This window comes from Taudactylus pleione, unplaced genomic scaffold (genome assembly GCF_031769625.1).
Source record: "Taudactylus pleione unplaced genomic scaffold, aTauple2 ptg000114l, whole genome shotgun sequence".
Lineage (NCBI taxonomy): Eukaryota > Metazoa > Chordata > Amphibia > Anura > Myobatrachidae > Taudactylus > Taudactylus pleione.
Genome location: NW_028284516.1, coordinates 1,692,337 through 1,703,771, shown reverse-complemented (window position 1 = coordinate 1,703,771; position 11,435 = coordinate 1,692,337). Strand labels below are relative to the sequence as shown.

Sequence of the window (11,435 nt, the reverse complement as noted above, 5' to 3'; positions counted from 1 at the left end):
AGCATACGGAGCAGTGAGGAAATGAATGAGGGGGCAGCATACAGCATAGTGAGGAAATGAATGAGGGGGCAGCAAACAGAGTAGCGAGGAAATGAATGAGGGGGCAGCATACGGAGCAGTGAATGAGGGGGCAGCATACGGAGTAGTGAGGAATTAAATGAGGGGGCAGCATACAGAGAAGTGAGGAAATGAATGAGGGGGCAGCATACTGAGTAGTGAGGAATTGAATGAGGGGCAGCATACAGAGCAGTGAGGAAATGAATGAGGGGGCAGCATACGGAGTAGTGAGGAATTGAATGAGGGGGCAGCATACGGAGTAGTGAGGAATTGAATGAGGGGGCAGCATACTGAGTAGTGAGGAATTGAATTAGGGGCAGCATACAGAGAAGTGAGGAAATGAATGAGGGGGCAGCATACGGAGCAGTGAGGAAATGAATGAGGGGGCAGCATACGGAGCAGTGAGGAATTGAATGACGGGCAGCATACGGAGAAGTGAGGAAATGAATGAGGGGGCAGCATACGGAGCAGTGAGGAAATGAATGAGGGGGCAGCATACGGAGCAGTGAGGAAATGAATGAGGGGGCAGCATACGGAGCAGTGAGGAAATGAATGAGGGGGCAGCATACGGAGCAGTGAGGAAATGAATGAGGGGGCAGCATACGGAGCAGTGAGGAAATGAATGAGGGGGCAGCATACAGAGCAGTGAGGTAATGAATGAGGGGCAGCATACGGAGCAGTGAGGAAATGAATGAGGGGGCAACATACGGAGCAGTGAGGAAATGAATGAGGGGGCAGCATACGGAGCAGTGAGGAAATTAATGAGGGGGCAGCATACAGAGCAGTGAGGAAATTAATGAGGGGGCAGCATACAGAGTAGTGAGGTAATGAATGAGGGGCAGCATACGGAGCAGTGAGGAAATGAATGAGGGGGCAGCATACGGAGTAGTGAGGAAATGAATGAGGGGGCAGCATACGGAGTAGTGAGGAAATGAATGAGGGGCAGCATACGGAGCAGTGAGGAATTGAATGAGGGGCAGCATACGGAGAAGTGAGGAAATGAATGAGGGGGCAGCATACGGAGCAGTGAGGAAATGAATGAGGGGGCAGCATACAGAGTAGTGAGGAAATGAATGAGGGGCAGCATACAGAGTAGTGAGGAAATGAATGAGGGGGCAGCAAACGGAGTAGTGAGGAATCGGACATTTGGTCATCACTATGGGAGTTGTGTTGCAGTCGTGTATTAATGTTGGAGCTGTCAGTGTAAATGTATAGGGTAGGACATTCTCTCTCTCTCTATATATATAATGCAATGTGAGAGCTGAGATTACAGCCAGCAGCCATGTTACACTCAGTACATCAGCATTCACCTAGTACATATGCGGCTTTTATGCCCAGTCCGGGCCTGCGTTCTCCCGCTGCAGCATGTTCCCACTCGTCTCATCCTCCCTCCTCCCTCTCTGTCCGCAGCCGCCGCCGCCGCTCTGGGTGTCGGGGCCCGCTGTATGATGAGTGCGGGTGCCGTGGAGCCCGGGACACTGCTCACTGCGGGGTCCCTGCTCGGAGGCCTGCGATTACTCTGCTGCTGTCTTACGGTGATCTGCTGCCTCTCAGGCCACAGCCACAGCTACTCCATACCCCTGCAGCGGCCACAGGACTGCTCAGCGCAGGAGTACTACGACGCCGGCAACCTGTCCTGTGTGCAGTGCCCGGAGACACAGAGGCCTAGCCGGGAGGGTGAGTGCTATAGGGGGCACCAGTGTGGGATGAGAACAGTACCACCTGTTTCAGTGGAGCCAGTGTAGTATGGAGCGCTTTGTTGGTAGAGAACATAAGTTTTCAATGCACTAAGCCTTGGAGAGAGATACATTGGAGAGTAATAAAGTACCAGCCAATCAGCTCCTAACTGTCATGTTACAGGCTTTGTTTGAAATGATAGTTAGGATCTGATTGGTTGGTACTATATCACTTTCCTCTTTATCTTTCTCCAAGGCTTAGTGCATCTTCCCCAATGCAGGAAACTAGCACCATGCTTCAGTTTCAGAGCATCCAGATACATTTTTATTCTAGTGCAGTGGTTCCCAAACACGGTCCTCAAGGTACCCCGACTGTCCAAGTTTTAAGGATATCCATCGTTGAACACAGATGATTAAATCAAAGGACTGAGATGCCCCATTTATTAACAAAACTAATTATCAGGTGCATATTGTGTTTAGAATCGCAGTGATACAAACGAATATGCCACTGGTATTCGTTAGTACTTACTGCGCCGGTGAGGTCCAACGAGGCCTCGCTGGTGGTGGGTCCAAGGCTCAGGTACTGGCAGCGTATCGCTGCCAGTGAGGGACTTCTATGTCATGCGTATGTGTAAAGGTCAGTCGGCGCATGTGCATGACTGTTTAACCCGGAAGGGACCCCGCATTGCCTGGAAGCCTTCACTGAAGCCGGAAGGCTGCTGCCGGGTCCCCGTTGCCAGCAATGGGGACCGCATCGCTCTCGCTAAAGATGGCGAGAGCGATGCAGTGACAAATAGCAGTAAACTGAGTTTACCAGGTTTAAAGGATCGCTGTGCTTGAACACAGGTGTCTTAATTAGTACCACGGTTATTTTGATTTAACCATCTGTGCTCAAGCATGGATATCCTTAAAACCTGGACTGTAATGATGGACTTTGGGAACCTCTGTTTTACGCCAGTCGCACTCAATGTTATGTAAAACAATAGCGATTTAACAGTTTTCATAAAAATCCAAGAGTAAAGAAATATACAACACTGATGTTTTCTGAAGTTCAATTTGTTACGTTAACAGGCTGCCCAGTGTTATACAGATATTTTTGTAACGTTCGGCATTCCTCTGTAGCATCATCATTTGGCTTGCAGGGTGCCTGGAACTGTAACCTAGTGAGCCATCCAGATTGTCCTTAGAATGTTCCTGTCTCCACCCAGAACATCCTTATTATGCTGCAGACGTTCAGCACCTTTCCTAGTCCCTGTGTCCCCCCACCTCATCAGGGGCGCTGAGAGGCTGGGGTGGTGTTTACTGATTACCCGGGCGCTGGTGAGGGGGGCAAATGTCCTCCTTTGCAGTGCGAGGAGTTGCTTCACATAGTATTTTTTGGGGAGGCTTCATTACCACGCCTTCCTGCTTTGGCCACTCCCCCCAGTACCCGGGCCCCATCCAGCTCTGCGCGACCCTGCCCCTCATTGTAACATCATGTTATCACAAGGTTGTATAGGTGGGTCTGGCTCAGGGCTGAATTTCCCCCTATTACAGCCATGCCCAGCAGTGGCACTTAGCACAACTGCCATAATGAGCTCTGCGTCTGTGTCTCAACTTTCCTTCTCATCATTTGGGCTTATTATCCAATCCAAACTGCTCCTGGTATGATTGCAGTACACATCTGCTGTGTCTAGGATTCTAAGCAGACACCTGCCAGCAGCATGCTGGAACCCATGCATCCATGAAAGCAAGTCTAAAAATACTGTATGCATTAACCGTTCTGCTCTCCTGCTCATGTGATAGAAAAGAGGGGTTGGAATCCGGGAGCGTCCTAAGGACTTGCAGGTACCTCTTCAAGCAGAGGGTGCCTTTCTAGGCACTCCAGAAGCTTGTGACAGGTGCCATTGTGGCAGTGACACTGCCACCCCTTGTAATTTGAGTGTTTCAGTGCCAATTTCCATCCACTTTTTCTCTGTCCAGATTCCGTTGTTTTAAGGCACATTCTGTGATTTAGGGCTCTATTCTTCAGCACCTGATGGCCCCATGTAAATTATGGTGGACACCAATGCACAGTATTGCTCTGGTGTCAGATCCGAAAAGCAGCTGTTCCACGAGCTCTACCACTGCTGCTTTCAATTACACTGGGCACAATGCGTGAAGTTAGTTCACGCATATGCACAGCGTAGCCAGAGGGAGCAGAGGTATCCTAATGGATCCCTCTTATCACTGGTATATTTACTAAAGTGAGAGTTTGTAGAAGTGGAGATGTTGCTCATAGCAACCAATCAGATTCTCCTTAACATTTAATTAGCACCATCTAGAAGATAATCGCTAGAATTTGAAAAAAATATACAATATTCCAAGCGCTACTTTTTCTGAGATATAAATGAGTCTCTTTTTAAACCACAGTCTATTAGAATGGCAGATTTCTCTTCTTGTATTGTATATCTTCCTCCAAGAATCCCTCAAAACAAGCAGAAAAAAATACCGTTGGCAGGCAATTTTAATTTAAAGGTGTAGATTTTCTACTCCTACTTACATGTAGTTATGGATGGTCCGTCTTAACACAGCGTACGGGGGATTGACTTCTTTCTCTTTAATAGATATTGTAAGGTCCGCACCCAGCAAGGTGTGTCAAAACCAGATGGGGCCTTCCAACCAAGGCAAGCATGTACACATACGATAGTGAGTGAAATACCCGGGTTCAAATCACCTCTCCGTGGTACTCCTTGAAATGGTATGGTCACCCCTACGGTCGCGGTCCCTCCAGTCACATAGACGCGTTTCGGCTTCAAAGCCTTTATCAAAGTACTTTACACACTTTGATAAAGGCTTTGAAGCCGAAACGCGTCTGTGTGACTGGAGAGACCGCGACCGTAGAGGTGACCAAGGAGTACCACGGAGAGGTGATTTGAACCCGGGTATTTCACTCACTATCGTATGTGTATATGCTTGCCTTGGTTGGAAGGCCCCATCTGGTTTTGACACACCTTGCTGGGTGCGGACCTTACAATATCTATTAAAGAGAAAGAAGTCAATCCCCCGTACGCTGTGTTAAGACGGACCATCCATACCTACATGTAAGTAGGAGTAGAAAATCTACACCTTTAAATTAAAATTGCGTGCCAACTGTATTTTTTTCTGCTTGTTTTGAGGGATTCTTGAAGGAAGATATACAATAGAAGAAGAGAAATCTGCCATTCTAATAGACCGTGGTTTAAAAAGAGACTCATTTATATCTCAGAAAAAGGAGCGCTTGGAATATTGTATATTTTTTGTATTGTTGCATGATATGTGGTGGGGACCGCATGATTTTTGAACTGCCCTTTTGTACTTTGTGAGCGCAGGTATTATACATTATTTTCTTACAAATCGCTAGAATTTGATTAGTTGCTATGGGCAACATCTCCACTTCTAAAAACTATCACTTTAGTGAATATACCCCCAGATCTCAATCCAGTAGGAACGAACGGTGTCTGAGTTTCCGCAGTCAAGCCCTGAAAACTTTCTGTTATTAGATGAATTTACAGCAGCCACATTGCTGCACTAGATGTGATTAGATTCGTTACAGAAAACATGTGGAAACTACTAGAATAGCATGCAGTAAAGAAAAAATGTGCTCCCAAGCCCTGCTAATGGGAATTACTCATCTACAAGTAAAATAATTATTTCTCAAAGTCACATAGCTAATGTATAGTTATAAATAAGTCTAGGCAATTCTCATGCAGTCACACTATTGCGTTTATATGCAAACGCTGAATCCAGATGTCAAATAGTCACAATATTGCATTATATTCCACAATGTTGCGTTTATATACAAACGCTGAAGCTAGATGTCAAATAGTCACAATATTGTGTTATATACCACAATGTTGTTTATATACAAACGCTAAATCCAGATGTCAAATAGTCACAATATTGCATTACATGCCACAATGTTGCGTTTATATACAAATGCTAAATCCAGATGTTTTTAAATAGTCACAATATTGCGTTATATGCAAACGCTGATTCCAGATATCCAATAGTCACTCCAAATCCTTTAGTATTCCTCCTTCGCCCTGGACCATTTCTCATGCATGCGGAATTCTCAGTATATGTTCATGCAAAATAAAAGAGGGGTACCAGCATAGAGTAAAACCTTCAACATTTATTGAAATATAATAAAAATTAGCAAATTAATTCGTACCATTAGTAACCTTTTGGGAAAGGCACACTGTTAAGCATATAGGGGTATTACTATGCTCCCCCTATAGAGCATTACCTTCCCAGTCTGGGTACAAAGTAGTAATCACTATACAGCTAGTCACCAACGCGTTTCAACCTCCTCACAAGTCTTTATCAAGGTGTATAGTGATAGTGGAGTGACTCCATTTATGTAGGGTTAGGCCGATCCCACCCCTTACTTATGTGAATACACATGATAGTGTGTTATGAGACATTACTTACTTTCCTACTCACTGAGCTGTCTCAGTGCTGGTGGGTGCTGAGGGACCTCGTGATCCGTTCCATGTCCCGCAACGCACCACATCACTATTTTTCTAAACAGGAAGTTCCAGTGTGTGGAACGCAGCGCATAAGAAAGATTACTTACTGTTTTTAAAAATAGTCACGTGGTGCGTTCCAGGGACGTGGAACGCATCACGAGGTCCCTCAGCACCCACCAGCACGGAGACAGCTCAGTGAGTAGGAAACTAAGTAATGTCTCATAACACACTATCATGTGTATTCACATAACAAGTAAGGGGAGGGATCGCCCTAACCCTACATAAGTTGAGTCACTCCACTATCACTATACACCTTGATAAGGACCTGTGAGGAGGTTGAAACGCATCCATTTGCTCATTTTTATTATATTTCAATTAGGGATGTGCAGGCTCGGATAGGTTCGAGTTTGCACGTGGAGTTCGGATTTTTCCCTCCAAAAAAACGGAACTCAGAACGAGGCAAAACGTCATCTTACATGGACGAACATCATCATTCCTGGTCTTTTGTCCAGGAATGATGATGTTCGTCCATGTAAGATGACGTTTTGCCTCGTTCTGAGTTCCGTTTTTTTGGAGGGAAAAATCCGAACTCCACGTGCAAACTCGAACCTATCCGAGCCTGCACATCCCTAATTTCAATACATTTTGAAGGTTTTTCACTATGCTGGTACTCCTCTTTTGTTTTGCATGAACATATACTGAGAATTACGCATGCATGAGACGTGGTCCAGGGCGAAGGAAGAATACTAAAGGATTTGGAGTGACTATTGGATATCTGGAATCAGCATTTGCATATAACGCAATATTGTGACTATTCCACATCTGGATTCAGCGTTTGTATATAAACGCAATATTGTGACTATTCCACATCTAGATTTAGCGTTTGCATATATATGCAACATTGTGGTATATAATATAACGCAATATTGTGACTATTCCACATCTAGATTTAGCGTTTGCATATATATGCAACATTGTGGTATATAATATAACGCAATATTGTGACTATTTGACATCTGGATTCAGCGTTTGTATATAAACGAAATAGTGTGACTGTATAAGAGAATTGCCTAGACTTATTTATAACTATACATAATCTATGTGGCTTTGAGAAATAATTATTTTACTCGTAGATGAGTAATTCCCATTAGGAGCGCTTGGGAGCACATTTTTTCTGTATTGAATGCTATTCTGGTGATCTGTGATAATCACTTTGGTCCCTGGCTGCCCTATTAAACGTGGATCGCAATAGTTTTACACTTGATTTACCATGTGGAAACTACTGTTCCCAGGTATATAATAGAACCGTTTACCATGATGAATAGGCCCCTTAGAAATGCTAGTAGGATTTGAAAGAATAAATATTAGAGCTTTTTAGACCTAACTGGCCGCAATTCTCCATGTGTATGGGCACTCTAAGGAAGTCCTATGTGTATGGGCACTCTAAGGAAGTCCTATGTCTATGGCACCCAAAACGTCTTAATATGATCATCTAAGCATAAAAATGTGATACTGTGTTGTGATGTCTCAGTTGACATAATCACAAATGAGCGATTCGTGAGCATGCTCACTGTATCGGGTTTATCATATGTATATTATTCTGTTAGTGTGCCAATGCATAGAATACTGCATACTTGGAATGTGAATGTTGTCCAGACACACACGTAAACAACTGGCCCTTAATTCAGGCAAGCAGGTGCATCCGTTTTGAAGAACACCGCTATTTGTGTGCATTGTTATATTCTGACCACGTAACAGTTACTGGACTAGATGCTACCTGGTTGCTTTTATTTTGTATAATTACTGGGCCTGAGTTGGATATAAAATAAGCGTTCTAATACTGCGCATCTGTACAAAAAGTGATATGCTTCAATCTGTGCAGATTCAGTGGCACCTTTTGCGCTAAATTCTCCTTATGCTTAGGGTAGAGGGAGGGGGCGTGTAAGTGTAGGGCAAGTACAGTAATGGCAAATTCACATAGATGTGACTTAAGCCGCTGAGAACATGGACACATATGGACTTCAGTGTTCTCCCCAGAAAATTTTTCCAGCCGGGTGGCATCAAGAAGTAGCCAGGTCGGGGCCTTAGCAATAATAAAATGTTTTAAATCCTGACCTTATAATGATTTAAACTTGAAATAACAATTTATATATTAATTCTCTTCTTCTTAGAGGCCCAGATACTGTCCCCTCTTGCAGGCTACACAGAATATATTTTTTATACAGCTCATCAGATACTGGCCCCACTTGCAGGCTCTCTTTAATTAGTTCAGGTGACTGTTCCTGTCTGAACTTTTATACAGGAGGAGGGATATTTGCCCTCCAGCCTGACACCGCCCCTGCACTGTGATGACAACTACCCCCCACCCCAATGCCACATCCCCTGCTCGTCACTCTTCCCTGACCCAGCACCTCCCCCTGCCCCAATGCCGCGTCCCCTGCCCGGCACCTCCCACCGCCCCAATGCGCTGTGTCCCGTCACCTGGAACCTTCACTAGCATGTCCTTATTGCCGGCGGACACGGAGCCTCCAATGTGAAGAACGTGACGTCGGCTCGGCGTCGCATCTGGCATCCGTGTCCGTGGCAACAAGGACACATTGAGGGTGGGGCGGGAGTAAATGCCGGGCGGTAGGCTGTTTCTGACGGGCGATGTGCCCGCAGAAAACAGCCTGGGGAGAACACTGGGCTTGTCAGTTCCTGGTCCTGAAAAGAAGCAGCGTAGTGCAAGTCATTTCCTACAGGAACTCTGTCATGTTTACTCGCCCCCCTAACAAATCCTCCTAGTAATAAAGCATTGATGTCTGTAAGCCTGTTCCATTCACTAAAGTGTCTATGAAAACGTACAGTGCCATATTTCATGACATCCTTTGTGTTTCATTAGGTATTTCATGTGAGTGTCTCCCTGGATTTAAATATATTTCCAAGAATGGCCCTATTGTCAGTTGCCAGAAATGTCCTGACACCATGGTAAGTTCTTTCATTTGTTGCATTTTTTGGTCAAATATAGGGGTCAATTCAACTGTGGGCGATGCACATTATGTGCCGTTACAACAGCACACCAAATCGCTCCGAAATCACAGACTGCTGTTTGCAGCCCCATGGGGCTACACAGAAAGAATGAACAATCTCTGGATTACCGTATACAGGGCCAGCTCCAGGGGTCAGAGCACTCTGTGCCCGCTCAGTTAATAGCGCCCAATACTTGTGGCCGAAAATGGGGGATGTGGCCTAATTACTACAGGCCACGCCCCCTACGTGATGTTATTTGGAGGCGTGCCCGCATGTGCACAGCATCCATTCAGCTGCTCCGGGGTCCGGCACAGCTGCGGCAGTGGGGGCCCCCATCCTCCTGATTTGACCACCCGCCGGCCACTTTGGCCCACGGGTGGAACAGCGGGACTGTACTGTCCCGCTGAAATCGTGATGTTGGGGAGGGGTGCGCCCTCTATGTGGTGGCACCCCTGTTCAACTGCACTGGTTGAACACCCCAAGAGCCGGCCTTGACCATATATAAACGCACTTACTCATAGCGTCGCCCATGATTGAATTGACCCTAAGGAATGCTTCTTGTTAGGTACTGTATATACAGAGCTGCCATCAGGTGTGTACAGATGGTACACATATATGGGGAAGATGGGGTGGGGGACTCATAAGCTTCAATGATCCTGACTACAAGCTGCTAGGCCGGGATCATCGGTGCCTACAGCAGTAGGAATCATTCTAGGTCCGTAAAAAGAACACTAGCCTTTGGCGCTCGCACTTTAATAGGGGGCATATCCTTAAGACGCGCCCCCTTTTCATCACTCTTGAGGGTGTGTCAAAATCCCAACGCTGGCATCCCGACAGGATTAGGATTCCGACACCTGTCGGTAGGTATCCTAACCCTCCCTCCCCGCACCCTGAACCTAACCTCCCTAATGCCTAACCTTCTCTGCCTAATGCCTAACCCTCCCCGTAACCCCGCTACTTACCTTTGGGATGCCGGTGTCGGGATTCCGGCGCAGGTATTCTAAGCGCCGGCATCCCATGTGCCGGGATGTTGACCCCATCCCAAAGAACAAACGACCTGGTATTGTAGTTGCAGTATTTTGTAGGAGACAAAAGAAAGTGTCCCAGGACAATGGACAGTTAGGAGAGAGCAGAATCACTGTAGATAATTATAGAGTATCCTAAATAAACTTCAGCAGATAAATTAGAAGGAAAGCAACATATATTTAATCCACTGGAGCATTGTAGTGGGGGAAGGAGGACTGGTCAAGGAGAACAGAGCTGTAGAGCAGTAGCCCTCCTCAGCGCAGTAGTGCACTCCGAGTCCCAACGTCAGATCCTCAACCCCAGTGTCGGCAACAGATCTCAGGGGAAAATCAGGGAGGTACAAGATGGTCTTTGAATCCGCAACTTAGAGGCAGATGAGGGTGGGGGAAGAGATGGAGCTGGAGATTCGTGATCTGACAGGAGAGGCTGCATAGTGCGGACCAGAGCGGTATTTGCAGGATCCACCACACCTGTAGGTCAGTCACGAGCAGTAGTCAGCCCAGAAGACGGGAAACCAGCTCTGTTTGGTACAAAACAGCACTGGAGTGTCGGGGCAGTCCCAAGAGGTCCATCCACACAAGTCGCCTGCAGTGTCTAAGGGCTCAAACTTTACCAAGTAAGCAGGAGAGAAGTTGGCAGCAAAATCTTCAGAGGAGCCGCAAATGGAGGTGGATTATACTGGGCTGAGACAGAGAGTTCCATAAAAAGTGGCCATCACGATGCTCCGACCACCAGAAGTTCAAAATAGGTTTTATAGATACAGGGTGGTTCATAAGTGTGGAAACACCCTTATAAAAAGGAAATGAGTAAGTAAATATTAATCCAGTTTCTATACATATGATATCGGAGTGAAGGGAAAACTTTTTAGGGTATGTCACCAGTATGACGGCCATCTTGGATCCAACTTACATTTTTTAATTGGGAAGGTAGTCATGTGACATATCAAACAGATGCAGAATTTCATTCTCTCATCTTAAAACAAAGTGTTCGAAGTGCTGTCCATAGCGTTCCCGCTATGCTGTTTCAGCGGGGCGCATGCACTCGGCATCCATTCACAGCGACCGCAGCACTTGGGGGCTGCTCGGCATGTCCGTAAGTGCCGGGCACGCCCCCCAAGAGTGACGAAAAGGGGATGCGTCATAAAGACACCCCCCCTTTTCCTTGGCCACGCCCAATTTTCGGGCACGCGCACCTTAGG

General features: G+C 46.2%; 1 protein-coding gene across 1 annotated transcript in view; it reads left to right on the top strand.

The window, feature by feature from the left end:
• The first annotated feature begins 1,484 nt into the window (after positions 1-1,484).
• TMEM67 (transmembrane protein 67) overlaps positions 1,485-11,435 on the top strand; it is a 67,206-nt gene continuing 57,255 nt past the window's right edge. Inside the window, exons 1-2 of the mRNA XM_088471503.1 lie at positions 1,485-1,734; positions 9,084-9,169. Of these exons, the coding sequence (XP_088327629.1) occupies positions 1,503-1,734; positions 9,084-9,169 (318 nt within the window). The 5' untranslated portion in view covers positions 1,485-1,502. The remainder of the gene's footprint in view (positions 1,735-9,083; positions 9,170-11,435) is intronic.